General features: G+C 52.6%; 13 protein-coding genes across 13 annotated transcripts; 9 read left to right on the plus strand and 4 right to left on the minus strand.

Annotated features, from left to right (window-relative positions):
- Nucleotides 1-1,083: 1,083 nt before the first annotated feature.
- Nucleotides 1,084-3,132, plus strand: CCM_06179 (NAD+ kinase Utr1, putative; the record flags this gene model as incomplete). The annotated part of the gene is made up of 1 exon (XM_006671320.1): nucleotides 1,084-3,132. One exon carries the CDS (start codon nucleotides 1,084-1,086, stop codon nucleotides 3,130-3,132), a length of 2,049 nt encoding a protein of 682 aa, XP_006671383.1.
- A 352-nt stretch (nucleotides 3,133-3,484) lies between these two features.
- On the minus strand, nucleotides 3,485-6,356 carry CCM_06180 (subtilisin, putative; the record flags this gene model as incomplete). The annotated part of the gene is made up of 5 exons (XM_006671321.1): nucleotides 3,485-4,114; nucleotides 4,235-4,595; nucleotides 4,676-5,575; nucleotides 5,722-6,187; nucleotides 6,263-6,356. The coding sequence occupies 5 exons, from the start codon at nucleotides 6,354-6,356 to the stop codon at nucleotides 3,485-3,487; spliced, it is 2,451 nt and encodes an 816-aa protein (XP_006671384.1).
- A 732-nt stretch (nucleotides 6,357-7,088) lies between these two features.
- Nucleotides 7,089-7,934, plus strand: CCM_06181 (uncharacterized protein; the record flags this gene model as incomplete). The annotated part of the gene is made up of 1 exon (XM_006671322.1): nucleotides 7,089-7,934. One exon carries the CDS (start codon nucleotides 7,089-7,091, stop codon nucleotides 7,932-7,934), a length of 846 nt encoding a protein of 281 aa, XP_006671385.1.
- A 950-nt stretch (nucleotides 7,935-8,884) lies between these two features.
- CCM_06182 (uncharacterized protein) lies at nucleotides 8,885-10,722 on the plus strand (the record flags this gene model as incomplete). The annotated part of the gene is made up of 4 exons (XM_006671323.1): nucleotides 8,885-9,179; nucleotides 9,233-9,803; nucleotides 9,915-10,573; nucleotides 10,616-10,722. 4 exons carry the CDS (start codon nucleotides 8,885-8,887, stop codon nucleotides 10,720-10,722), a joined length of 1,632 nt encoding a protein of 543 aa, XP_006671386.1.
- A 297-nt stretch (nucleotides 10,723-11,019) lies between these two features.
- On the plus strand, nucleotides 11,020-12,143 carry CCM_06183 (Endonuclease/exonuclease/phosphatase; the record flags this gene model as incomplete). Its single annotated transcript, XM_006671324.1, has 2 exons — nucleotides 11,020-11,920; nucleotides 11,965-12,143. The coding sequence occupies 2 exons, from the start codon at nucleotides 11,020-11,022 to the stop codon at nucleotides 12,141-12,143; spliced, it is 1,080 nt and encodes a 359-aa protein (XP_006671387.1).
- Nucleotides 12,144-13,057: 914 nt separating this feature from the next.
- Nucleotides 13,058-15,015, minus strand: CCM_06184 (homeobox transcription factor, putative; the record flags this gene model as incomplete). Its single annotated transcript, XM_006671325.1, has 4 exons — nucleotides 13,058-14,021; nucleotides 14,080-14,540; nucleotides 14,633-14,744; nucleotides 14,825-15,015. The coding sequence occupies 4 exons, from the start codon at nucleotides 15,013-15,015 to the stop codon at nucleotides 13,058-13,060; spliced, it is 1,728 nt and encodes a 575-aa protein (XP_006671388.1).
- Nucleotides 15,016-15,700: 685 nt separating this feature from the next.
- On the plus strand, nucleotides 15,701-16,243 carry CCM_06185 (uncharacterized protein; the record flags this gene model as incomplete). The annotated part of the gene is made up of 2 exons (XM_006671326.1): nucleotides 15,701-15,891; nucleotides 16,000-16,243. 2 exons carry the CDS (start codon nucleotides 15,701-15,703, stop codon nucleotides 16,241-16,243), a joined length of 435 nt encoding a protein of 144 aa, XP_006671389.1.
- A 588-nt stretch (nucleotides 16,244-16,831) lies between these two features.
- On the plus strand, nucleotides 16,832-18,039 carry CCM_06186 (cutinase, putative; the record flags this gene model as incomplete). The annotated part of the gene is made up of 3 exons (XM_006671327.1): nucleotides 16,832-17,194; nucleotides 17,294-17,598; nucleotides 17,754-18,039. The coding sequence occupies 3 exons, from the start codon at nucleotides 16,832-16,834 to the stop codon at nucleotides 18,037-18,039; spliced, it is 954 nt and encodes a 317-aa protein (XP_006671390.1).
- Nucleotides 18,040-18,773: 734 nt separating this feature from the next.
- On the plus strand, nucleotides 18,774-19,606 carry CCM_06187 (uncharacterized protein; the record flags this gene model as incomplete). The annotated part of the gene is made up of 3 exons (XM_006671328.1): nucleotides 18,774-18,930; nucleotides 18,972-19,269; nucleotides 19,372-19,606. The coding sequence occupies 3 exons, from the start codon at nucleotides 18,774-18,776 to the stop codon at nucleotides 19,604-19,606; spliced, it is 690 nt and encodes a 229-aa protein (XP_006671391.1).
- Nucleotides 19,607-19,736: 130 nt separating this feature from the next.
- CCM_06188 (GTP-binding nuclear protein GSP1/Ran) lies at nucleotides 19,737-20,730 on the minus strand (the record flags this gene model as incomplete). The annotated part of the gene is made up of 5 exons (XM_006671329.1): nucleotides 19,737-19,871; nucleotides 19,933-20,138; nucleotides 20,194-20,347; nucleotides 20,403-20,495; nucleotides 20,668-20,730. The coding sequence occupies 5 exons, from the start codon at nucleotides 20,728-20,730 to the stop codon at nucleotides 19,737-19,739; spliced, it is 651 nt and encodes a 216-aa protein (XP_006671392.1).
- Nucleotides 20,731-22,962: 2,232 nt separating this feature from the next.
- On the minus strand, nucleotides 22,963-23,816 carry CCM_06189 (26S proteasome non-ATPase regulatory subunit 9, putative; the record flags this gene model as incomplete). The annotated part of the gene is made up of 4 exons (XM_006671330.1): nucleotides 22,963-23,091; nucleotides 23,150-23,481; nucleotides 23,531-23,603; nucleotides 23,664-23,816. 4 exons carry the CDS (start codon nucleotides 23,814-23,816, stop codon nucleotides 22,963-22,965), a joined length of 687 nt encoding a protein of 228 aa, XP_006671393.1.
- A 403-nt stretch (nucleotides 23,817-24,219) lies between these two features.
- Nucleotides 24,220-25,531, plus strand: CCM_06190 (PWI domain mRNA processing protein, putative; the record flags this gene model as incomplete). The annotated part of the gene is made up of 5 exons (XM_006671331.1): nucleotides 24,220-24,323; nucleotides 24,381-24,471; nucleotides 24,525-24,693; nucleotides 24,770-25,395; nucleotides 25,460-25,531. The coding sequence occupies 5 exons, from the start codon at nucleotides 24,220-24,222 to the stop codon at nucleotides 25,529-25,531; spliced, it is 1,062 nt and encodes a 353-aa protein (XP_006671394.1).
- Nucleotides 25,532-26,343: 812 nt separating this feature from the next.
- CCM_06191 (Histone H4 acetyltransferase, NuA4 complex, Eaf6) lies at nucleotides 26,344-27,053 on the plus strand (the record flags this gene model as incomplete). Its single annotated transcript, XM_006671332.1, has 3 exons — nucleotides 26,344-26,487; nucleotides 26,561-26,755; nucleotides 26,841-27,053. The coding sequence occupies 3 exons, from the start codon at nucleotides 26,344-26,346 to the stop codon at nucleotides 27,051-27,053; spliced, it is 552 nt and encodes a 183-aa protein (XP_006671395.1).
- Between the last annotated feature and the right edge of the window lie 139 nt (nucleotides 27,054-27,192).

Here is a 27,192-nt window from a genome sequence, read left to right on the forward strand (position 1 = left end):
GTCGTGACACTTGCGTCAGCGGCCGGCCGCGCGCGAGCGAGCAAGAGAGAGAGAGAAGGAGAGGACGAGAGATTGCGTGTATGAGAGATACGAGTCGGTGATACTAGTCCAGCTTAGCCTTTGTTTCCACGACGGGCCGACAAAACGCCATGCAAGTGTTTTGGAAAGAACAACAACATTGGGATTCCCTCCTCTCCTCTCCTGGGTTAGGCAAGGAAGAATAGGGTCGAGAGTCGATTTAATACGCAGGCGCCTGCCCACTTCTGTGCTGTTGCCTCTCTTTGTTCCTCCTCTGTCGTCGATCTATTCCCGTGCCTAGGTCCCGACCGAATTGAGATTTGTGCTTTTGCGTTCAGTCATGCCAGAGTTGATCTCTGTGTAGCTTCGCTTTCGTTTTTGCTCTGAGCTTATCCTGCATTTTACTGGTTATTATACTCTCTTCTTCTTGCCTCATCATTACTCATTCGCTGGTCGAGGGCATACAACTCCACCGTCTTTCATAATTCTTATTTCGCTTCTTTTTTCTCAATTTTTTTATTGGTACATATTTGTCAAGGTTTCTGACATGTCCAAGCTAATCAAGACTAGCCAGTATTATCCGGCATTTTTACTCTACATTTTATTTCCTCGCCTCGATTTCTCCTCTTGTTTGGTTCAACACATTTCAATTAATCTCTGGTCAAAACGACATCAAAATCCCGTGGGATTGTTCTCCGGCCAGTTACAGAGCAAACGACAGACTTGGTACCTACGCCGGCAGCTACTCCTCCGCATCCCTCAGACCAGCTCTGATTAGGTCTCCCATTCACCAGTCTCTCCAACTGTAAGCGATGCAATTCAATCGTCCTGGGTTCCGACTACTAACAGGGAAGCGATAGGTTGACAAGCTGCCAGCACATCTAACTATTATCTACTAACCGGGACGGGTTGTTTCGATCCAAGCCGCATTCAGTCATCCACCACCCACCAAGCGGGCTTACCTTACGCTACCAAGTCCGACGGGCAAAGCCAGCACAATCGAATCGCCTGCAATAACAGGTACAAGCAAACGCCGCCTTTTTGATCAAAGAAAAAAAAAGTAAAATGGCTCCTCCAATGGCGTCTCCGGCCTTGTCCAGCAGAAACCTCGACTCGCCCACCTTTTTCCATCCTACGCTGCGCAACGTCTCGCCCTCGCCCTCGCCCTCACCCTCACCTGTGGCGGGCGGCACCACCCGAGCCAGCGCCATCTTGGACCGCCGGCCCAAATCTTCGTCGGCAAATCATCCCTCCTTCATCAACACCTTCAAAGCTTTTGACTACGAGCCGCGGGCCACTACGCCCTTGTCCGCAGTGCCCGCTTTAGGAGGTGCCATGGCCACGACTGAAACGGCCGCTCTTACACCATCGTCATCTCCATCTCCATCTTCAACGTGGGGCGCCGGATCAACCACCACCACCACCACCATCCCCGTCGACGCCGCCGCCGCCACCATCTCCGACGCCGCCCAAGCCGCCCAAGCAGATACAACCGAATCCATCTCCCCGCGCAGCAACGCCTTTCCACCTGCCATCCATTGCAGCAGCGGCATCCCCCACGGCGAGAAGCTTTCCAGCGCTCGCTTCACCCCCGAGCCTCTCATGCTTCGCCAGCCGCACCTGCCCGCCGAGGACGTCTCGGTGCTCAGCCCCAAGCCCGAGGACGCCCTCTCTCTTGACGGCATGCTCTCGTCGTCGTCCGCGACCGCCGCCAGCATGCACGACACCCTGCCCAATCCACCACTGTCCGAGGCCTCGCTCAAGCTTGCCGACGCGCTCAACAGCCTCGCCCGCCGCCGACGCTCCTCGGCCACGACGACGACGGCGCTCGCGGCCCTCAAGTCGCCCTGCTTTTACCACCAGCGCTTCGACGACGCCGTCGACATTGACAAGGTGCTCGAGGAAATCAAGAATGGCGAATCCATGTCGCACTCGCACCTCGTCCAAACCGCCACCTCGGTTCGCGAGGTCTCCAAGCAATTGCAGCGCCGGCCCATCCGGCGCGCCGTACGCAACGTCATGATTGTTACCAAAGCCCGCGATAACCAGCTAGTGCACCTCACGCGCGAGCTCGCTGGCTGGCTGCTGCGCACCCCACGCTACGGCTCCCATGTTGGCGTCAACGTCTACGTCGACGTGAAACTCCGCAATTCTCATCGCTTCGACGCCCCTGGCCTCGTGGCCGAGAACCCGGCCTTTGACGACATGTTGCGCTACTGGGATGGGGGCCTGTGCTGGAGCCGTCCCGAGACGTTTGATCTCGTCCTGACCCTCGGTGGCGACGGCACCGTACTCTTTACCTCGTGGCTCTTCCAGGGCATCGTTCCGCCTGTGCTGTCCTTTTCCCTCGGCAGCCTTGGCTTCATGACGACGTTTGAGTTTGAAAAGTACCGCCAGGACCTTGACAGAATCATGGGCGACGAAGGTATGACCATCAACCTCCGCATGCGCTTCACCTGCTCTGTGTGGCGCGACGGGGCCGAGTCCGCCAGCGAGCAATTTGAGGTGCTGAACGAGCTCGTCATTGATCGCGGCCCGTCGCCCTATGTTTCCAACCTTGAGCTCTATGGCGACGGCCATCTACTCACCGTTGTGCAGGCCGACGGCTGCATCTTCTCGACCCCCACGGGCTCGACAGCCTACTCGCTGTCCGCCGGCGGCTCGCTCGTGCACCCAGATATTCCCGCCATCCTGCTGACGCCCATCTGCCCACACACGCTGTCCTTTCGTCCCATGGTGCTCTCCGACACCATGGACCTGCAAGTCGAGGTGCCGCGGACCTCCCGCGCCACTGCCTATTGTGCCTTTGATGGCAAAGGCCGCGTCGAGCTGCGCCAGGGTGATAGGGTCAAAATTTCGGCCTCTCGGTACCCTTTCCCCACCGTCACGTCCAACTCGACGGAATGGTTCAAGAGCGTTAGCAGCACGCTACGCTGGAACACGCGCGCCGCGGCGCAGAAGCCGTTTGAGGGCGCCGGCTACGAGGGTGGCGCCATGGGACAGGAGGAGACGTGGGATATCGATATTGATACGGACAGCGCATACTATGCGAGCGAAGAAGGCAGCGTCAGCACAAGTCCTATTCGCAGACAAATGAGCATGCTCGGGCTGTAAAGAAGCGGCCGGGGCCTAACGACATGACACACTGGCATATGAGAGCGATCAAACAATATATTAGCATGGGCCCATTCGAACAGTTTTTTTTCTTCGGGGTTTGTTGAAATCCAGGCGTTTTAGGTAGAGGGTAGTTGGATAAAGGAGTCACATAGTTTCGACTGTTCCTGGTGAACATAGACAGAGCATGGATAGACTGGTAAGGTCCGGTCATTACACATGTTTTCTTCTCCGTTTGGTCTTTTCCCGTGCTCTTTCTTGGAGCTTCTTTCGTTGTGAGATGCATCTTTCCAGCATGTACTTGGAAATTCGTCCACTATAACTAACCATTTGTGGGTAACGGGATGTATTTCTATTTTGAGACCAACATCTGTAGGACCTTCATCACATTACCTCCATCTCCTCGCCTCAGTTCAACGTCCCCTTGCTTCGTTTCTCCCTTGATGACTTCTTGCCAAAACTTCCATGGCTGCACAAAACGGCACCTGTTGTCTTCCTGCGACATGGCTTCGAACAGGCGCTTCACGTACTGGCCATTATAGAACCATCGCCTCACGTCATCGTAGTCTGGCGCCGCGTCGTGCCGGATAATTTCCAGCACGTTGGCGGCAATCCCAGCCGCGATTGGTGTCGCATACGAAACGCCCGTGGCGTAGACCTCTGTTCTCTTGGGCCTGCAAAACGTACCCGGCGTGCAAAAACTTTCCGTCGTGGCGATGTCGCAGCCCAAGGTGGCAAAATACTTGTCCATGCCAACGCTCGCATGTCCCTGCGGCCTCCCCTCCCCGTCCGTGGAGTGGATGGCAATGACACCGGATCTAGTACCTGGCCAAGTTGGACCCTCGTGCTGCCCAACATTTCTGTGCGCTGCGGCGAAGATGATGGTCGACGCCGGGATGAGGGCGCGGGCCAGGGCCCGATCGATATCGACCGACTTTTCCTCAATCGCTATTGAGATATTAATCATGTCCACTTGCCAAACCTGAACTGCCCAATTGATTGCCTTGTTTTTGTCATGACCTGTCAGCCGCCATCATAGTGGTAAATTGTCCTTTGCCCAGTTCGTTGCGATGTGATCCGACATGAAAAGCCATCAGCTCACCTCGTATATGTTGCCCAGCTCCTGGTCTGAGAGGCTCTGCGAGGATGTCACCTTGGCAATATAAACCTCGGTCTCAGGTGCCACTTCCAAGAGTATCTTGGCAACGGTCGTTCCATGACCATGGAAGTCTTCGAGATCGTCAACATTGGAATCTGAAAAGTTGCGCTGCCCTTTGATCCTCCCATTTCGCCTGTTCTCTCGAATATACTCGTCCCTGCTACAAACGCCGCTATCAATGATGGCTATGCGAATTTTCCTGTCCCGGTTCTTTGACAACGGTGTTCTCAACGGATTCCTCCGCACCTTGACATATGCATTTGTAAACATGCGCATTCTGTGCATGAAGTCCTCGGCAGTCGAACTGTGGTGCTTGTTAGCTTTTCCATTGTGGTGCTTAACGCCTCTTCGTAAGGGGGTAAAGAAGAGATAGAAGTCACAAACCTGCCTGGCCCCTTTACTCTTTTATGTGGTAGCTTTTCGAGTGGCTTGCGCTGTTCCTCGATGACAGACACACTGTACTCTTTCAAGTCCTCAACCGCAAGGCAGTTGATCCCAGCATATGAGGCAAGAGGGCGAAGTATTTCGGCTGAAAAATACTGGAAGAAGCCGTCGTCCGTCGGCTCGAACTTCTGTCCTTCAGGCCTAATACATGCCTTGACAGCGTAGAGAAAGTCGCCCTCGCGTCGACCTAACTCTCTGTGGTTGTTTATGAAGTAATCGAGATTCTTTCGAATATCTTCGTTTGATAAAAGCCCAGTAGGGTCCCTTAGGAAGTCTGGAGTTTCCCAGAACCTTACCTCAACTAGAAGTTTGGCCAGTTCCAAAAGATTCAAGTCACCATTCAAATCCTTGTCATACTCGGGGTGTGACGAATCAGGACCAATCGGACAGGAGAGTAAGGCTTCCGTCTGGTGATGTATGATACGAGTTGCTGGGTCTCGGCAAAAGTGTATGTTCGCATCAAAGTTCCGCCGACCGCACCACCGAACCTGTTTCCAAGGCGTACGGAAGAGGAAAAAAGCAGAGAGGGCCATATTGAAGCATAAACGGTCTCTGTTATCTGCTTCGATGGCATTTCCCGGGTCTGTCATTGCTATGCAGGGAAGTTCCACGAGCTGAGACAAACTATGCATTGGTAGCGTTCTGGTGGGCTTTCCGTACTTCAAGGCGGTTTGGAAACTCTCTGGCTGCCTTGATTCACTTGGACTCATCATGTTGCTATCGCGTCTTAGTCGGATTTGCTTTTGGCGGTTGATGGAGATGAGCAATGATTTACGACCTTGCTCTGCGCTTGTAAGATGATGGCAGAGCGTCGGCTGTGATGTAGATATGAGCGAGCTCCTGCTAATAAATTAGACTCCATAGTAGCTTGTATGGATATGAAACCCGAAACCTCGGATACGGAAGGTGTGCCTGGCTTGCTCACCAAGTGGTGAAGGGGTCGTCCGAATATACAACAGGCAAGCACAGAGGCGGAAGAGACATACCTTGCAAAGTCTGCCGTGCAGTGCACCCAGGCATATTCAGGGCCATAATGACGTGGGCTGATGTAGAATTGAAACATTGTCTTTGACGAGGCGAGGTTTTTGTGGCAGAAACCAGTCAGTCGCAGGCGCAGCAAGTGGTCAGCTGAGCAATTGGGTAGCTGCCGCTGCAGGGCAAAGTAGAGTGTAGTCAAGTCCTCCCGAATACCCAGTTTCACGAAAGCGCTCAATTCGTCTCTCAATTTTTGAAGGTTTTCGACATTTCCAGCTCGTTTCTTAGACTTCTTTTCTGCGAGTTCGATAAACAGGCACTCACTAGTAGCTGATAGACCGCCGACGTCAACGTCAACGTCAACGTTTCCTATTGGCTCGAAGGTGTTATCGCAACTGATGTGGCTGGAGTCTTCAAGTTCACTATATATCTCCCCGGTTGCGTCTCCCGTTGCCGTTAGCTCACTCGGTACCCACGCTGTCTCCTGGGTGGGTAGATGCGGGAGATGTTTATGCCCACAGCTGGCATCTCCTCCTGGAATACAGTCCATACATGGCTGTGCGAATATAGCGGCGCTCGCTCCTCCTGGTTCTGTTTGATCGGGCATGGCTAACATGGACGCCGGTTGGTGGATGTCTTGCCTCATTTCGGCCGGCTACCGTTGAAATGTGTTTTGATGGAGTTTGATAGAGTAATAGCTTGACAAGTTACTCCAGCAGATACCATTTGAAAGTTGGAACGATCTCCTAGATGTCAGGCGTAGCCAGTCATCCAAGCCCAACTGCAGTTCAGGAGCCTGCATCCTCCCCCATGCCGATTCCTGGCTACGCTGCGTGCGAACCGTCGCTGCTTGCTGGCCGCTGCCTTGTGGCTTGCAGCGATACTGCATAACATGTCTCAATAAATAGCTCATGCCCCTCTGTGCCATGTTGTCTTGCGGTGATTGAGGAGGACACCTGCCTTGTACATTTATTCAACTTTGGCGTTGTCATCGAATCGAGACCACAAGAGGCAAGAAAACGGCCTTCTTTTTCCTGATAGACAATCTTGACCGCATGTAGTTATCCTCACTTTGACAGGCTAGCACAATGCCATTTTAGTCCAGACGGTGCACTGCTATGCTGTCCCGACCGGGCTCTGAAAACTCCTTCAGCTGCAGGTTGTGCTACCCCAAGCTGAAATTCCATCTTGTCAAAAATCTGCGGTGCTATGCGGGCGATCATTGTGCTCTCTCTCTTCCGCTTTCTGCATATCAGCATCTCAAATAGCTACCGAGCGGCATCGGACGCTAGGAAGTATATGTTCTGGGGGCCTCATCTGCAGCTCTCACGGTAATACAACTGTCAATTCGAGCACTCTCCAGCGAGTCGAAGCCGCAATGGACAATCGAAAGATTCAGAAAGCCTTTGTTTACCATATTCTGCCCACTCTAGTCTCTAGAGGGGACCTGGTCATCGGCCATGTCATCAATAGCCTTGAAGACTTGATGATTCTTAACGATGGTGATGGCGAGATGTTGAAGTATGATGAGCGTCTTGTCAAGTTGGTATGCGACACCGACGTTAGCATCAGTGCAAAAGCCGCACGCTCTTGTAGCGCTGCTTTACTTACCGACGCAGCTTCAGCTGCTTTTTCTGGCAAGATGGAGTTTGGTCGCAACAGCCAGTACTCAAACAGTCTCTTCATCCGTGAATTGCAGGGGCAACATGTGGATTTTACACCATCGGCTTACCGGAAAGCGGTCGAGTGCTCCCCAGAGGTTCAGAAGCGTCTGTCCTGCTTTAGTGGCTACGCCTACATGGTCACAGGCTTAAAGTATTGCGATGAAAAGTGTATTGCTATTCATCGCGGCCACGAAACCACCAAAGTCCAGGGGCAGCTCGGCCTTCAAGGCGGCCCGTTGAGCGCAGGTGCGCGCGTGGAAGGCGCTCGCGCAACCACCTCGAGCCTGCAAATGACCCGGACTGCAGATCTAATTTTTGCAATCAGAGTCACGAAGCTCACGTACAAGAGGAAATACGTCGTTGCTGGGGAAAAACGTCTCGTTGCCAAGGGACACCGTCACAGGGCAGAACTCGTTGGAAAGGAAGACGCGATATTGAAAAAGGCAGACGATTTTGACATTGAGATTGAGGAGGACTCGGGCGAAGGGGATGGTGACGAAGCGCTGCTGGGGGATGGGTCTACGGTGAAATGGATGGTGCAGGGAACGGCCGAGTTGTAGGTACTCTATCGCAGGCTGTACAGCTGATCCGTAGCTGTCGTTGAATTTCGAACGTGTCATGTACGTGCGCATTCAGTAATGAGAAGTACTCGGTAAGCTGACAAGTAAAAAAAGAGGTGTCCTCGCAGGCTGGTCAGGCTGCTCAGGCTGCGGCAGGGAGATGATAGCCTGCCTGATATGATACACTTGGCAGGCATTCCTTGTCAGGACACGTGTGGAAGAGAGGGCTAATAGTAGAGCCTGTATAATAATTTGGGAGTATTATCCGTGCCTAGTTATGTAGTTTCCTTGCTTGGCTGCCTGGTTAGGCGCGCCGTGCTGCAGTAGCCTGCAGCATGCCTGGCCACAGGCTACTACTGGTACGTCGATGCTGGTTTAAATAGTCAAGGGCATAGTGGCAAGCACCCGTGTTCTAGGCCGGCGCGTCCGCATGACGGCGACGGTCCAGGTTGCAACTTGCAGGGCGCTTCAGCTCAGCTGCAGTGACTGGGCAGGCAACAGGCTGGCTGTGTGTGACAGGCCGGGAGGTTGCGAGGCAAGAAAACACCGAGGTTATTCTTTCGCTACACGCACCAACCACTGGTAGGAAGCACAGGATAGTCTGCGCCACGCAAGCACGGGTAGGGAAGGGTTGAGGAGGGCCGCTGGCATGGGGCCAAGGCTCAATATCTCCTGTTTGTTTGTTGTTCACTAATTTATATTCAACACAAGAAACAGGCCCTTGTTGTCTCTCGCCACGCACCCACCACCCCCAGGGTAAGAACTCGTAGTCAGCCGGTGTGATTGGTGTGTCACCGCATGCATCCTTCCACAAATGTGGGATGTGGGAGGCTGAATGACTGTGTGTGTTACCTCTGTCCTTCAAGTTGACTTACGTAGTTGAAGGTTAAAACTAGATTCCCCCTTACTCTGGTCCATACTGGCAAATGTTGCCCAGCCACATGCACACCATGCCTTTCGACTTTGCACCCACGAGGCATTACCCTCACGACGTCGCGTATCCCATATCCGCAAGGGCAGATGTCTGCGTTAGTTTCCTCCGTGCAACTGCTACTCTGCGGATCGAGCCGCGGGACAGGCGCAGGAGCGAGAGGGCGTGTCGTAGGTTTCGCGACTGGGCTGACTCGCTCGATGTTTGGGCCGAAAACGGCCCAAATCTGGACTCGTTGCTAGATGCATCCAGAGGAAAGCTTCGCTTCTTTATAGAAGCCTACCTAGACTCGATAAGAAAACACCTTGTGCTTGGTAAGAGAACGCCCCGCGGTCATGATAATAAAGCTAACATGAGAGTGCTGTAGTTCTGCAATCGGGCACGATGAAAGACCACGCATCAACGACCGAAAATCATTTTGATACTCAATTCACCGAAATAGAAAATGAGCTCACAACACTCGAAAATTTCACCAAACTTTTATTACTGCACACCAAGGCTGGGCTTGGGTGTCGAGTGGCGCAGTACCGAAAGAGATACGAGCACCATGGCTTCAACAAAGGAGTGATGGAATATCTCCGCCATCAGTTTCCATACCTGGAGCCCAAAGTTCCAGACCAGATGTCGTCTCCTTGGTGGGAAAGGTTGGGGATGAAATGGTTCAATGCAGAAAAACGTGTGCTGCCAGCGGCATGGGATCCCGTCGACAAACCTGCCGGTCTGTTCAAGGCCTTGGCAGATGCGGTTCTCTTCACTCACTACAAGACACTCTACGAAAGAGACTGTGGTGAGAAAGAGCGCATCCATGCCAGAACTCCCAGAATTGCGGCATTAAGGTTGCCCGTTGAAGAAAGTACCATGGCATCAGGGAACCAGCCTCCGTGTCCAATCTGCGGAGAGGCTTGTTCCGACGCCTCAGCCAACCAGGATCCAAAAATGTGAGACACATTCCCTTTTAATCTTCCGATGACAAAACATCCCACTAAATGAAACAGGTGCCATTTCCTACACACAACTAAGCCATATGTCTGCTTGGCCTGGGACTGCAGTCGAGCCTACCCACCATCGTTCGAAACCGCTCAAGAGTGGAAAGATCACATGCGATGTCGCCATGGGTCGGATTGGGTCAGTCATTTCCAAAAGAATGTGCAGTGGATGTGTCCAACGTGCAAAGGTGTCTCCCCAGTCGAGTTCGAGTCGGAAGAATTGATGGCTCGAGATTTGGTTCATCATCTGCAACACTATCACGGCAGGAATGATGACGAAGAGACAGCAAGCCTAGCGCGGCTAAGTCGCACGTCTTGTCCTCGACCCCAAGACACTTGCCCGATTTGCGGAACGTGTTATCCGGAGCAGCCTGGCAGCTCACAGGACGACAAGCATCACCACCAAGCACTGCACAGCGAACGTCGGCTACTCACTGCTGAAGACTGCATCGCCATTCACATGCTCGAGCTGTCCCAGAAATTCACTTACCCCGAACTGAAATTTCCAGACAACATGCCCCCGCCTTTGATCCATTCCTGCTCCACGGCATCATCTCCATACTCCTCATTCAGTGAAAAGGACACTTTTGTTGCTGATGCGCCAGGGGATTTCCATGAACCATCCTTGTCCTCGTCTATCGGAAACGAAGATTTCCCGTTCAAGTCGACGTCCGCAATCAATGGCCCGGTTGTTGATCCCGGCAAGACTCATTCTGAAGCCGGTCAGCACCCAGGTCGAAACTGCCAATGGCCGACAGCCTGAGTTTTCAGCGTCATGGTCTACCCACAGCGACATGGCCCCCTTGCGCTCCAACGCACCCAGATACAGGGTGTCCCTCTCAACAAGCAATTATTTCTTTCCGCCTGGTAATTACTTTATATAAGAGTCTAAAGTAATCACCAGGCTTCATGTTAAGGAGCAAGAGAAACCGTTTTACGTCTGCTGCCCATGGCGCCCTAAATTATTAAAAGGTGAACCAGGATGCCCAATAGCTATTAGTAATCAGGCTTCGCTTAGGCAGGATGGCTGCCTACAGTGCAGTTAATCCCAGCTTTATCCTTCAACCCTCGCCACAACCAACCCACTGTATCCACTGATCGTGACTGAGTCACAGCCAGAGTTTAAAAACTTAGCATCTGGGCATAAAGGCAGAAAAACAAATTTAACATGATTCTCCATTCGTTCTCGTACTTCAGTCGCGCTGCTCGGAGCTGGGTGCCGGCGCTCTCTCGAGCCATTCAGGTGCCCAGGGCACAAAGTTCAAGGCATACTCGTGCAGGCCACCCGAAATCTCACTTCGAGCTCGTGTCTTGGAATATTGACTTTGCGAGTAGCCAACCCTCGAAGCGATGTCTCGGCCTCGTCGACCACATTCTCAACAGCGGGACTCCCGACATCATCTGCCTTCAGGAAGTCAGGTTGGACGTCCGCGCCTCATTACTAGGCAACGCAGAAATCCGCGAGTCTTTTCTCGTAACTGATGCCGAACCCGACTTGGAGGAGAGACGATTTTCGACCATGACTCTACTACTCAAGAAGCGCTTCACCTATAACACAAGCACAGACAAACCAGGGGACAGAGCCAAGTTCAGTATTGGACCTGTCTTTCGACAAAGTCTCCCGAGCGCAACAGGTCGGGATGGGCTTTACGTGTGTCTTATCCCTCCCTATGCTCTGGATACATTCTTTGGCATAATAAATGTGCATCTGGAGTCGCGTGACGCATACTCGTACCGCGCTCAGCAGCTCCATCAACTCACCAACAGCCTACATGAGCCCGGCTGTAGTGGAGGACTGATCGCAGGTGATTTTAATGCTACAACAGAGAAGGATGACAGCCTGATCGAGGCAAACGGACTACAGGATGCATGGCTGAGTTTGCATGGAGACAAAGAGCCCAACGCGCCTACATGGAGCGTAGGCAGAAGAAGGGACCCAAGATATGAGCCCAGCAGACTGGACAAGATTGCTATGCTGGGGCTGGCTGCCGAGAGAATGGAAGTTATGCACCCTGGCAGCATAGGCTTGGCCAGTGGTGAGGGTGGTGAGGTAGAATGGAGCGACCACAGTGGGCTACGCTGCACATTCACCTATTAACATCACTTCTAGAAGGGTTGGACAAAATCAGCTGTCGGATATGGCCGCCACCGGCCAGGTCGTTGTCGGCTCTGGGTCTTACAAACCTATCAAAGTTGACCTTGTATCATGAGAAGGAAGGCCTTGGGCTCCCTGTTCTACAACTGTTCTACCATTCAAAGGCTGTTCACCTTGGAGAGCCTGCGCACCAATAAGCAAACAATGATTTCGTAGTTGTCAGCCAACTATCCAAACGAAGCTCTTCATTTTCTGGACATGGTGCCAGAGAGGGAAATTAAAACGGAATATGTGTACCATGGAGCACCGTGATGACATCCGCACAACATGGGGTAAGCCTAAATATACATGGGAGAGATGATCAAGTCACCAAAGCAATAGAACAAGTTCAACGCGTGTCCAAATCGCACAATATATTGTCTCATGCCATTGTGCATGCCGCAGATTGAAAGAAAACCTAGTTGAAACCTTTCCAAACATGACCACCACAGACAAAGAAAAGATGGAGGTGTTCTGGTGCAAGATCAATAAAAGTACACACTTTGATGCATGTGCCCACCGCCCAAAAAAAAATGCAAAAAAAGAATACAATCCCCCAACACAAAACCATGTGTTTTTTATGCGCCAAAGACGTGTCTCGTTCCTGGTTCTATGCCATAGCCCAAGAGTAGAGCAAAAAGGAGAAACAAAAACCTCCCCAAACAGAATTCGAAAACGAAACAAAAGAGCAAAACAAAATAAAACAAAACCGTTCAACAACTAAAATGACATGGTCAATTCATCTTCAAGTCTGGGTGTCGCAACTCTGCGCCTTTTCATAGGAGCGCTGGGCGTTGGAAATGAAAGAAATGTTGTCGTTCAAAATAACACCGCCGTCATGTCCCCTTTTTTTTGTGTACCAAAGAAACAAAAAAAATGCTTCGCTGAACCGCGCCTTGAACAAGTTCGAATTTCAAGTCGATACAAAGGAAAAGATTCTGTACTTGTTTCATTTCTTCGTGTCCTGGGGGTAAAGGAAGGAGCCTTCCTGTCTCCCCAAGATGGGTGTCAACCAGTGACTTTGTTTTTTGTATCCATAAAAAGATGCGAGCCTTTGCGGAAAGTGCACATGTTACCTCCAAGCACCCTGGCTGAGAGACAACAGGCCGGCGACGCAGTCCATGTCGGGCTTCTTGCTGGGGCTCACCTGGCCGCGCATAAACTTTTCGACATCAGCGTCGCGGGAGACGCGCGTGGCCTCGTCCTCGAAAATATCCACGCTGTCCTTCATGCCGCGCGGACGCGACGACGGGGCCGTGTTGGCGCGGCTGCCAAGCTTCCCCGGACTGCGACTCTGCAGCACACCACGGCCAAGCACGCGTCGAGTATTTTTGAGTTTGGTCGGCGCCAGGGCCGCCGCGGGTAGCGGCCGACGGGAACCCACATCGGCTGTGTTGCCGTCCTCGTCGGGGCTCCAGTTTTCCTTGTCCGAGTCGGTCGGTGACGCCAGGATGCTAAAAGTTCCTTTTCCCTCGCCCTTGCCAAACAGCTCGTCATTCTCCTTGCCCGTGTGCTCCAGACGGCCGACGCTCGAAATGGCGCGGCTGAACTTGGCCTTTTTGGCATAGTGGCCCTCCCGGGGCGTCGACACGGGCGTGTTGCGTTTGGAGCTGCTCGGCTGCAGCACGCCGCTGGTGGAGCGTAAGAGACTAATGGCAGCCACGGCCGAGCCACTCGACTCGTGCTCGGCGTGCGTCGTCAACTCGTCGCGCGTCTCCGCGTCGGCGCACGATTGCCAGGCTTGCACGTCGCGCGAGCGGCCGCGCGTCAGACGCGGCGGCAGGAAGCTGGTAAGCGTGGAAATGGGCGGCAGCGTGACGGTCGGCAGAGCACTGTAGCTTCGCTTCAGACCGCGCTGACGGGGGATTTCCGGCCCCAACGAGTATTTTTGCGGAGGCGGACGCGTGGGGGACGACGCGCTATCGACGAGCTCAGCCTTTCCTTCCAACGATAAGGAGAGTCGGACGGTGGATTGGCTCTGCCGTTGGCTGGCATTGTGCGTCGTGTCGGAGATGCAAGAGGATGGGGTATAGATTCTGTTATGAATCTGGTTAGTGTGTGCATACACGCGTTTGTGTATACCGCGGTACGCACCTCGGAGAATCATCAGCGTCACGGATTGGGCCAGCAGGAGTGGAAAATGAGCTGCCAATGTTCCATCTGTTGGCGAGATAGCCGACGGAGCTGGAGAAGGAGTGCGCCACGGATGGCGGCCCGTCCTGGCTGCTCTGGGAGGAGGAGATGTCTCGATTTTGCGGCGTCGTCTCTGGCAATGGAGGCTGTGCGGGCGCAGACGCTCTGGGAGTTGCTGTGAGCAATTGCACGGCGGTGGGCACGGGCGGAGGAGAGGCGTGTGGCGGCGAGAGGGCCTGGGGTTCGGCCGGGGCGTGGGCGGACATGGGGGCCGGGACCTCGGCATGGGAGACGGTGGCAGCAACGGCCATGGGCTCGGTCGGGACGCCGTGCAGGCCATTGAATCGGAGCGCGGCCAGTTCTTGTGGTGAGAGCGGACGCGACTTTCGTCTGTCGTTTTGGCGGCGGTTCTGGAACCATATCTGCAAAACCATGTCAACAATTGTCCAGTAGCGCGATTTTGGCACGCGTATGTAACATATTGCTTGTAGAGAGCTTTTTGGCGTATACATACTTGAACTTCCTTTTCGTTGAGGGAAACGCGGTTCACAATATCGAGACGCGCCTGCTTGTCGGGTTTAGGGTTGGACTTGTAGGCGTCTTCGAGGACCATCTTGTCCTTGGCACTAAACGGCAAGTCCACCCGTGTCAGTTTCTACATGTACCAGACAATACAGGGCGGGCTGATGAACAGAGGCGAACATACGCGGTACGCTTCCGCTTGCCCTTGGGGTGCTTCTCCATGGCCAGCTCCGAATCAAACGAGTCATTGGCCGAGGCAGGCGTCCCGTCTAGTGACGGCAGCGAGGCATCATGACACGTCGGCGAGGGCGGATCGTGCAGCGGCGTTTGCGCGGCGGCGGCGGCCAGGGAAGAGTCTGGGGACGAGTTGGACATGGCCGAAGGTTGAGGCGGGAAGAAGCGGTCGAAAACGTGTTGTTGCTTATAGGCCGCCAAGCATTTCTATACGCGAGGGAGGGGAAGGACGGTTGAGGGCTTTACACGGCTGGATGTCGACGGGGAGGCGGATTGTCGAGGAAGGAAAACAAGGCAGGATGAAGTTGATTGAGAAGAGAAGAGGGGGGAAAAAGAGTCGGAATTATCGAGTAAGGAAAGAAACAAGAGAAGCATGGACGAGGTTCGAGAGTTCCACTGGACGTGTAGCAGAGGTGGGTCGTTGGACGTGGACGTGGACGTGTGGAGGGGGTGAATTTGGGCATGGGCATGGCATGGACATGGGGGTGAGGCGTGAGGCGTACAGGAGGAATGAATGGATGGTTACTGGGGGCCAAGCATGTATTTTTATTTACATTCAACATGCATCTTGACTTTTTTTTTTCTACTTTTTTTTTTCACGATTCATTTATAAATAACGTGCAGACAGGCTCAAGCAGCACCGTCCTCTTTCGGTGAGATGGCGCCCTGCAGCTTACACCTTGCAGTCACCAAGTTGGTACCCATTACTGGTCAGTTCGTCCACTGCAGACACGTCAGGCCCTGTTGGCGTCGTCTAAAAAAAAAAAGGCACAATCCCAGTCGTTTTCGCTGCCCTCTTTTTTTTTTTTAAAGTGCTTTGTGAGCCATGACCCAGCCAGCCCCTGCCTCGCTGCTTGGGCTCTCTTTACCCGCGTCGGTGGATTTTGCCCCCGACGCACCGAATCAGCGCGCGCCGTACCGTACCGCCTGTGGCTCGGCCCAAAACAAGCATCTTTTGCCCACCCCCATCAACACGCGTTGGGCCGCACCGCTCACTGTAGGTGGAAGAACGACTCCGTATGTACATTGGCTTATTGTTATTTTCAACGCGGAATGCACTCTTCTCCGCTGCATCTTATTCCCATCTTGTTCCGCATCAACAATGAGAAAAACATCAATTAAAAGAAAGAAGAAGAAGAAGAATCAAATAAAAAATTGCATCGCCATCGCCCACGCGCCGCGCCTCCAGCATCTCTACCCAGCAACCAGGCGACACATGCATCCCGCCTCGTACAGCAGCGAACCCCAACAGACTCCTCCCACAGCAAATGTCTTTCGCCGCGGCTTCTTGCCGTTTGCCTGTCCAGTCAAGCGCACAATCGGCCATACATCATCTGCAGATCGATCTGAGTCGCTTTATGCCGTATAAATTGGATCCACTGCCACACTGACCCTCTTTGGCCGAGCCTCACCACCCAACTACATTCCATTACAGTTCACTATACTATTATCTTCCTTGCTCTTATTGCTCTTATTATTTTCTTTATTATTCCTATATTATCCATATTTGCATTGTTCAAAGTACTCGGTCAACAATTGAAACCCTCCCCAGTTCAATTCTAGGGAGTAGCATCTTTACACCACCTCTCCCCAACCATGTCGCTGGGCCAAGCATCCTTACCATAACCCTCACTCCCCCCTTCTACGTTTTGCAAAAATAAAAATAAAACTAAATGAGGCGCGTGATCAACAACTACCTATCCAAGCGTGTATATCAGCTCATTTACTTTGCCCTACTCAGCACGTGGGAGATGGGGTCCTTCAGTCAACATCAACAAATGGCTGGCCAACACACACTGGTGAAACTTTATCGATGCACGACAACACGACAAGCGCACTACACAACTCAAACCCCCATCCTCAAGGGTCTTCTACATCAAGATAAATTTTCATAGCGCCGGCCCAGCCCTTTGGTGTTGAACCCTATCTTCTTAGTCTTGTCCAGAAAAAACTCACCATGGTCGTCTATAATTATATAAGTACAGAGCCCCCCGTCTCCTGGCTCTCCACCAACCTAACTATCCAACTGTTACTTGTTGTTGTCGCCATCATGAAGGCCGCTGTTGTTGCCATCATGAAGTCCGTTGCCGTGTTGTTCCTCGCCGTCGCCGCCTCCGGCTGGCCCGTCGAGCGCCATCAGCCAACTCTCGACGTCAGCCTGCCCGTAAGCGAGCACCGCGCACTATCCATCTTTGAAGAAAGTCCCAAGATCTCGGCCCGGAGACAGAAGGTGGAACATGTCTCCAACGACTTTCTCGAACGAGGCTGCGCCGACGTCATTGTCTTTTTCGCCCGTGGCACTTGGCAGAAAGGCAACATTGTATGTTTTCCCCCTGTCTCTCTCACAATCACCTTGCACGAAAGAAAAGAAGGAAAAAGGAGACCGCCGAAATTCTGACAAGGCAAAAAAAATAAATAGGGACACCGTCCTGGCCCCGGATTCTCCACGCGTATCAAGGATCGCTACGGTTGGGAAAACGTCCACGTGCAGGGCGTCAAGTATGCCGCCGATCTGCTCGCCAACCTCAAGGGCCTCCGCACCGACAACAAAGCCATCAAGACGCTGCAGAATCTCGTCACCGACGCCGTTCTGCAGTGTGACAACTCCCATATTGTCGTGGCCGGCTATAGCCAGGGCAGCGCCGTCGTCCACGCCGCGTTGTCCCGGCTCGGCGAGGACATCCATGCCAAGATCGCTGCCGCCGTGACGTTTGGCGACACCATGTACGTATTAAATGAAGAAATGAAAAAAGTGAGGAGAGGGAAAAAAAGGAAAACAGAGAAAAACGAGAAAAAGAGGAAAAAAAAAAAAGAAAGAAATTGAGAGAGAAAAACACCAGCACCGCGTCTTACCAATGTATATTAACCCGTCAAAATAGGATCAAGAAGAACAAAGGCAGGATTCCAAACTTTCCCCTGGACAAGATGCTCAGTGTCTGCAACGAAGGCGATATACCCTGCGGGAACGGCCGCATGATCACCCTCAACAAGGCACACACCGACTACAACAGACGCTCGACCGAGGGTGCCCAGTTCATCTTCGATATGCTGGACAAAGCTGGATACACTGGAGTCAAGAAGCGACCTGAGCCCCTCCCCTCTCGAGAAATCCCGCCCACCGACGCTGAAGTGGCCGTGACCCTTACGGCCAGAGTTAGGTTGTAAACGCTTTTTTTCAAATTTTGTAAATAATTTCTTCCTTGCCATCAACTCTCAATATACTGAGTGGGTTCTCGTATTGTACTTGTCCAAAAAAAAAAAAACAAAAAAACCTGACTTGCGATTGTCCTGCGCCAGACCCAAACGAGTTTGAGAAAGAAACGAAAAAGAAAAAAAACACCCGAAACCCCAGCCTCACGTTTTCTTTAATTGATTTTTTCCCTCTTTGTAATTAGCCGCTTAATTGGACCGGGGTTTGTGGAGGTCGAACAGGGGTCACGCTCACACCGATGCTTTTGAAAAGAAAATAGAGCCGATCCCCGCAAGTACACGCGAGACGCGTTCGTCCTCCGTTGCTCAACAACTCCAGCCATCTTTCTCTTTCCCTAGGTAGTTAGTTCATAGTTACCTTAGATAGGTATATTGTTGTACTCCGTAATACTCCGTAATACTCCGTACCCGGTCGTCTTTTTGCTAGTGAGGGAGCGCCGTCATGAATTACCCTGCCAGCCACCCGTCTGGCGCTCAATCTCGTTCTTGTATTGGATTCTTTCCACCGTCTTCGCCGTCTTCGTAATAGACCGCTGAATTAACTCGAGCCGAATTAGGGAATGCGTCATGTTCTCCTTTAGCTCGGGGGCATCCGACCTGGGCACCAGGGCCACGGCTTTTTATTATTCCGGCGGGGGCGGACATATCAGACCTTCACGCCACTATCACAATTTGAACCAACCGTTGACATGGCGACTTATGACACGATTGCCTTGTCGGCTGAACAGCGCGACCTAGCAAAAAAGTCAAGAAAGTGGCTCACCCTTGATAGTAGTAAGAAGAGCAAGTATGTCTTTTTAAATACTAGCGAGCAACTTTATCGGTCTCTACTCAGGGTGGTTGTTAGTATCCTAACAAGCCTATAATAACATCTACTAACAAACTAGAAAAGCTTGAAAACCTCCAAAACCGCAATCCAAACTTTAACGAAGTAATTAAGATAACTACCTATCTTAATAAAAATCAGCCGCTTTCAGTGAATCACGGCCACACAACAGTCGCGATCCAATTACCAGACGACGAGACCGGTATAGTGGTTAAAGTGCGAGATCTAAGTGCCGATCCTAGTATGATAGCGTTTAATTGGGAGCCTGGAGATGCCTGCTTTCTGCCAAAAGGCTGCGTGCTGACGGCCCCGGATGATGCTATTATAGACATGTGGATATTTTTCCTTAAAGATTCAGAGTAATAATTAAATTTTTATAAGTTTTCAAGACACAACGTTCAGGTTCTGCTCGAGATCCCAAAAGCAGATAGACACGCAGCCATCACACCTGACAGCTCCAGTCTATCTATCCAGGGTAGCCGCGTGATCCGACCCAAGTCAACGTCGCAAGCGCACCACGGTAAGCGCCAAAGGGTTTCAGCCAAAGCAAATGCGCCTGGCGCGTTGAATTTTATGATGAGTCTAACTAGATGTATCGCCACGGTGGTAGCAATTTATGCTTCCCTTCTCATTTTATTTCCTTGTCCCAACTGGAACTCGAACGGCATTACCATGCTCAATGTACTCATATTCTGAACATTCTCCCATCCTGTATCGTAAAGTGGTCATTCCGGCCACCGACATGTCTCACAGCAGAGGGAGGAGCCATTCCCTGTGATACACGCCGAAATTGGCGCATAGTACGGCTCGGGGTATGTCGAGTCGTTTACAGATCGTCATCGGAGCCCTCGTCAGGCAGCGCAGTGGTGGCGGCCTGGTTCATCTCCTCCTCATACTTGGCAAGGAGATCCTTGTCGACCTGGGCAGTGGGAGGAGCCAGAGCGGGGGCGGCAACGAACTCCTGTAATCTGTCATTAGCTTCATCGCGCTTCGTGAATACCGACATTGACGGGTAAACGAACAAGCTGGGGGTTGCCAACGAGCTTGCGGGCGAGCCACAGGAAGGGCTTCTCGAAGTTGTAGTTGGACTTGGCCGAGATATCGTAGTACTGGAGGTTCTTCTTGCGGTGGAAAGTGATAGTCTTGGCCTTGACCTTGCGCTCCTTGACGTCGACCTTGTTACCGCAGAGAACAATGGGGATGTTCTCGCAGACACGAACCAGGTCACCTACTACGAGTCAGTATAATTGGGGTCCGATATTCGAGAAATGATGGGCGCTTACGGTGCCAGTTGGGAACGTTCTTGTAGGTGATGCGCGAGGTAACGTCGAACATGATGATGCCGCACTGGCCGTTGATGTAGTAACCGTCACGGAGACCACCGAACTTCTCCTGACCAGCGGTATCCCAGACATCGAACTGGATCTGACCGAAGTTCTGCTATTTGTTAGCTGCTGCGACGTGTCTGCTCGGTTCGTGGTTGACGACTTACGGTAGAGAAGCCGAGGGGATGAACCTCGACACCGAGGGTAGCAAGGTACTTCTTTTCGAATTCACCAGTCAAGTGACGCTTGACAAAGGTGGTCTGACGAGAGATTTCTGTTAGTAACAGCAATGCATGGTGCGGGCAATGCGGTCCAACGAGCTGCAGGCAAAGTGGCGGCACAAAGCGGTGACATCATGCTGGCATCCATCTTCGCGGGGCAGCTTTCGTTTGCGACCGAAAAAAAAAGGCCATGGCCGGGGTAAGAACGCACCTTGCCGGTACCACCATCACCGACAAGCACAAGCTTGAAGGTAGGAGTTTGCTGCTCAGCCATCTTGAGATTTTAAGCCGGGTGGTGGAGGAGCGGTTGTGAAAGATGTAAACAAGGCGGGGTCTGGAGGGGGTTAATATCTCGCGGGACAGCAGGACAGCAGGCCTTGAGCACTTCGTTCGGTTCGAATCGGGATTCGAGGAGCGTGGCTGAGCCGGAGGGAGGAGAATTTACCTGGGGGTATCGAAGAAAGACGGTTGTGGCTGGAGGGTTGAAAATGCACAAATCGGTCAACCTTGGTGTTTTTGCAGGCGGCGGGGAGGGACGGGCGAGGGAGTGATTATCAAACGAAAAAATTCAGTCGCTGGGGGCGGGTTCGTGCACGTGACATCATTTAACAGGTACTGTACCAGGTACCTGCACCAGCGACCGGTCCCCTGCCCACTGTAAATTGCGAAATTGCCCACTAAAGTGCCTGCAGAACACCACTACCTTGCCTGACGAGCGAAGTTGGGCCTACCTTTTTGGTACCTTTTTTCTCTCATTGCACAAAGAACCGGCCTTTCCGTAGCGCCCGATGAAAAAGTTGTCTGATTTATTAGGCCCTTCCGTTCATTCATTGTTGTCGCTTAGATTGCTGCCAAATACCAAGCTACCTCTTACACAAGCCTCGGCCCCGTACCAACCTGGGAGTCTACCCAGCCGAGTACCTCCCTGTACAGCCGCTCTGTATTTGCGAGCCCATCTGTACCACTCAACTACGTGGGTGATCGAAACATACACATGGGCCCAGAATCATCGCCTTGGGCTGCCTTACCGATAGTTTAAGCGTCCGAATGATCAAATCCTAGCTAGCTGTAGGCAGCCATCCTGCCTGAGCCAAGCCTGATTACCAATAGCCGTTGGGCATCCTGGTTCACCTTTTGGGGCGCCATGGGCAGTAGACGTAAAACGGTTTCTCCCGCTCCTCAACACAAAGCCTGGTGATTACTTCAGACTCTTACATAAAGTACCTAATTACCAGGCGGAAAGAAATAATTGCTTGTTGAGAGGGACACCCTGGCTACGCAGGATACTATAGATCATGGAGTGGTGGAAGCAACTAAGCATAATGTTAGCTCTGTTTCGCAAAATATAATATATATATCCGTATATACACATAAAAAGAATAGAGATGATGATACTTACAAACTCGGGAGAGAAATCTCGTGCACGTATTGCAGCGCACCTCTACTGGTGGTAAATGAGCCCAGAAACACGTCGACCGTAGCGCCATCCTTTCCGTCAAATGACTCGTGGGTAATATTCTCGAGAATATCTAGCGCGGTTTGGACCCTTTTTTGAAGCTGGTCGAAATTCTCTTGCTCTCCCTCAATCGGCAGACTCTCTCGGCTCAGTATTTTGAAGTCGATGAGAAGCTGCACTGCATTGTAAGTGCAGAACTCGACGTGGAAAGGAACAGACTAGGATTTTGTTAATACATGTCGAAGAGAATGAATGAGAAAACAATTCTACTTACAGACATATCGGTGGCTAGAGTAGCAGCAGTCAACCGGGACTCATCATGATCACCTCTGGTCGTCGCTGAGTCCGGAAACAAACCTGCGTAGGTGCAGCGCCTGATGGAATTTCAGCACGTTCCTCTCGTAAAAGACCTCCAAGCCGGCAAAGTACATGGCGCGGCAGGATAGCAACACGCTGATCAGTGGCGTCCTCGACTTTGCGTCGGTGGACGTCTTGACCCTGCTGAACCGACGCTTGGAATGCAGCTCGACGGGATTTTGTCCGATAAGTAAATTACCAAGTATCATGCCCAAAATTTCATGAGGCATCATGGCTAGCGCTGAGGGTTGTGGTTGTTGTTGTTGCATGGAGTTGACAGTGGTTGGGTGTAACGGAGGCAGTCGCCTAATTGGAGTAGAATGAATGGCACTGGTAGGCCTTTCAGAAGGTTCATCCTCAACTAATTCCGAACACGCAGCTCGCATGCGTTTTGTAGGATTTGTCGTGTCCATTGTAGGCCGCTATAGCTTGCGCATTCTGGAAACACATAAATGATAACGTACATTCGCGCTCGCGCGCCGATTTTATCCTGGCGCCGCTCAGCCCTGCTGACTAACCGTGTATTGATCTTCCTATTTCTTGCTGTCCGGGCTGAAACAGCCATAAGATGCTCCCACAACCTAGGACGGGCTCTTCTCAGGCTGCAAGCAGTCCCTCTCCTATCATCTCAAGACGCTGAGCTATTAAGCCATAGCGCCTTCACATTATCATACACGGTCGCACGAGCTATCATCACATTGGCGTAATGTGGCAGCCTAACATGCCTCGCCCTCCCCAGTTCCGCTGCGGCGTGAGTGTTAACCGCAGCTCTTCCCGCGACGCAACACCAGAGGTTCGTGACACCCGAATGAATATGTTGCTCTGTTGTGTATCGTTAGCAAGACTTGGTTTCAGCTCGAGTAAGGAAAAAAGGCCTCACCCCTTCGTTGCCCTGGACACATTCCGCAACCTTCTTTAGGCCGTCGTGATTTGCCCAGTTGACATAGCCAAAGTTGCGGATCTCATCGCCCGCCTTGAGGCCCGAGAGCTCAGCCGGGCTATTGGCAGAAACGGCGTTAACCTTGGCAAATGGCGCCTCAAGAGACTGCGTATCGCTGTCGGGCAATATGGTCGATGTGCTGGCTGTTGGTGTTCCGGACTCTCCGCTCTCTGCTGCATTTGCAAAATGCTCGTGCAAGAATTTTTCAGCATTGGCCATAATCTCCTTGTAGTCATTCTTTAGACGGATTATGCGCGCTCTTGTGGTCCGAACTGGCCGCATGTGTTAGAAGCAACGCGTTGGTCATGGGTTATCACATACTCTGGGCAACATCAAGGTCAGAGCGCGGAAATCCATCTCTCGTAAGAAGAGGCGTGCTCATGTCAACGCCATGCTGCTATCCATCAGTGAACTATTCTCTCAACAATATCAAAAATCCAAGGGATCTACTGACAGAGACGAGAACGCCACCGAGGGCTTTCAGCTCTGCTTCAACATTGTCCTTCTTTTGCTGGAGCTCGGCGAAGCTCAGGTGGCTGCTGGTCCCGTTGGTCGTAGGCGTGCTCGTAGGTCCCGCAGGGATTGTTGGAGCGTGTAAGTTCTCCATCGATAAAGTCAATTCTTTACTACATGCAAGTTGAACTGGAAGTCGAGGAGGATGATAGCAGCAAGTTTGGTTGCTGCCGTCAGATGTGGAGGGAGCGCTGCGGGGTGTTTGTACCTAGAGAGGTACGCAGTCACTCCGGCCTGAACGAGCGCCTGCCAAAGTGGCATGACGCAGCCTCTGGAGCCCTTTCGATAGATTAACGTAACACGCCAATATAAGTAACACTTTTTCTTTTTTTGCCTGCCTTTTGGTATTTTCTGTCTGTTTCCATCGCCCCCGGCAGCTCAGACCACATGCTGTAGCGGTACCTCCACTTTTTGACGCTGTACCTAAAGCAGTCTGGGACGCAGTCGCGGCTAGAATTTTGTTCTTAACATCACCTACATCGAAAAAAGCAGCAATCATGGCGTCGAGAACTGATGCGCGGCTGTTGAAGGCAACTAAATTCCCACCGGAGTTTAACAAGAAGGTGGATATGCAAAAAGTGAACCTAGGCGTCATGAAGAAGTTCGTCGATCCGCGAACTGGCCGACCAGCTCGTCGCGTGAGCTAACACCTCAGCAGATGGATTGCCAGCCGCATTTCCGAGATTCTTGGCAACGAGGATGATGTTGTCATCGAAATGTGCTTCAACCTGGTCGACGGACCTAGAAACGTACGTACTTGAACCCGTCTATCCTTCTCTGCTGACCTCGTATCGCAACCCAGCCCGATATCAAAGCCCTCCAGATCCAACTTACCGGGTTCCTCGATAAAGACACGGCGTCATTCTGCAAAGAATTATGGAAGCTATTCCTCAGCGCCCAAGACAGCCCACAAGGCGTCCCGAAAGAGCTGCTAGAGGCAAAGAAGCTCGAGCTCATGCAAGAAAAGGTGGGTGAGTAATTACGTGTGATACGCCAACATACTAACACAGTCAAGTTGGAACAGGGAAAAGCGTCTGATGATGCTAGAAAGCGCCGAGACGAACCCGAGCGACGCGACCGCAACATACTGCCTTCCAACGATCGGGACAGAAGAGACGGACCGAGAGATCGGGCGGATAATCGACCGGGACGCTGGGGTGACCGTGGCGTCGACAATCGCGGAGCCAACCATCGCGGAGCCGACAGTCGCCCAGTCGAAAGTCGTGGAGGCCCTAGACCTGCGCAGAGATCGCGTTCTCCTGAGGCGCGGGGAAACCGCGGACAACGGAGCTCATACAACGGCGACAGCTATGTACCACGAGGACGGGATGGACCACAGCGTGGACGAGATGGACCACAGCGTGGAAGAGATGGACCACAGCGTGGTCGAGATGGACCACAGCGGGGACGAGACCGCCGATCGCAGCGCTCCCCATCCGCTTCGTCTTCTAGATCTAGCTCTTCGTCGCGCAGCCGCTCGCGCTCTCCACCCCGACGCCGAGACTCGACCCGACGCCGAGACTCACCCCGACGTGGTACTACGCTACGAAAGCGATCAAGGTCTCGATCCCGCTCACCCCAACGCGACACGGATCGTTCTCGCCGACTTGGAGACGGAAGCAAATCACCTGCTGCCAAAAGGGCGCGGCAGGACCCAAGAAGCAGGTCCCGGAGTAGAGGTCGATCCTCGTCCTCATCAGCCGCTTCTAGCCGTTCCCGAAGCTACTCTTCGTCAAGCCGCAGCGGCAGCCGGAGCCGGAGCCGGAGCCGGAGCCGAAGTCGAAGCCGGACCAGGGCGCGGAAGAGTAGGAGCTCGTCAAATGAGTCGGACGAGCGACGAGGAAGCCGGAAATCGCCAGCTCGTAGACGCAACAGCTCCTCGGCATCTGCACCGCGGCGCCGCAGCTGAGCTGATAGCTCTACCGCCACATTGGGATGGTGACGCATTTGTGATCAAACTTGAAACTGCCTTTGGATAAGAGAATGAGGGGAATGGCCAAGATTGGAACTATAACCCTTGCTAACGCGTATCTTAGCGCAGCATCCGTTCAACATATATGAGCCGCAAATATCATGAGCTGTCGTTGGGCAGATTGCAGGATACGAAGTAAGCACATTCCTACCGTGGCTAAGCTATAACAGTCGCATAGACCCGTTTTGTATCATTCTTCATCTTTCTTCATCTTTCTGTAACTGCCTGGACGGAGTATACAAGGTAGCTGGGCGTTGGGATACCATTGCTGCGTAGAGCCTGTGCTTGAATCGCTCTCGGACCACAACCTGTTTAGATTGCTATTACGATCAAAATATACTTGAATTAATCTTCAACCCAATACACACATGCTTCATTCTTTGCGTCTGTTACCATCTGTTGTGTCGTGTCATTCGACCATCGTGGGGTCGCCCCACCTTGAAGTTGACGAACCCAGAGAGAGAATGCGAGCCGCCAGCTTCCGTGTTCTCCTTCATCACAACCAGACATCAAAGACGCAACAATCCCCCCCCCCCTCCGCGAAACCCTGCAAAGTGCCAGCCGCGCGCACCATCGCAAAACGCCTCACCGCACGAAGCCCCCAACACGCAGAAACCCCGCGACGCGCGGCGCTGCGCTGGACCGTAAAATGGCAGAAAAGCAACAGCACGCCGCCGCTGCCGCCGCCGCTGCTGGCGAGAGCGGCCCGCAGCCCACCACGACGGAATACAAAAAGTCGCAAGCGCGCGTGCGGGAGCTGGTTGAGAAGCGCCGACTCCTAGAACGACGTCTGGTAACGGAACCCCCCCCCCAACGAGGATGGCATACGCAACAGACACATTTTGCTGACGCTGCGGTTTTAACAGAGCCAGGTCGAGGACGGTATCGCGCAAAAAGAGTCTGCGTATCTGGAAAATACACCGAGCGGCAACATCATTACTGGTTTCGACAACTACATGAAGGGCATCAGCGGTGCGGCGGCCCAGCGGCGCAAGACGGGGCCCATGGACCTGAACCGCGTCTTTTCGCGGTCGTCTATTTCCTACCGGCCCAACGTCAGTGTATGAAAGGCTTTTTCTTTTCTTTTTCGATTTCTGCATTCGTTGATGTGCTAACATTCGTGGTTGTTTCTTGGGGGGCCTGTAGGAATCGACAACGCCAGGGTCAACACCGGGCTCGCTCGCTCCCACACCCGTGTCGGCTTCCTTCTCCGCGTCGACGGCCAACGGCGGGGGCGGGGGCGGCAGCAAGAACCCAAAGAAGAAGAAGCAGCAGCTGCAGCAGCAGGAGACGGAAGACAGCGAGAATGACACGTCAACGTCAAAGAAGCGCACTGCTTTTGGGGCGTCGAGAAAGTAGAGCGTGCCGACTTTGGCTTTCTCGCGTTTTTATTGTACTCTATTATAATGCGGGCATGGATTATGAAGGCGTTGAACGGACATACCAATATACTTTGTTTGCTTCACATATACCTCCTCAAGTAGATGAGCCATAATTT

The sequence above is a fragment of the Cordyceps militaris genome (genome assembly GCF_000225605.1).
Source record: "Cordyceps militaris CM01 unplaced genomic scaffold CCM_S00004, whole genome shotgun sequence".
NCBI classification, from domain to species: Eukaryota; Fungi; Ascomycota; class Sordariomycetes; order Hypocreales; family Cordycipitaceae; genus Cordyceps; species Cordyceps militaris.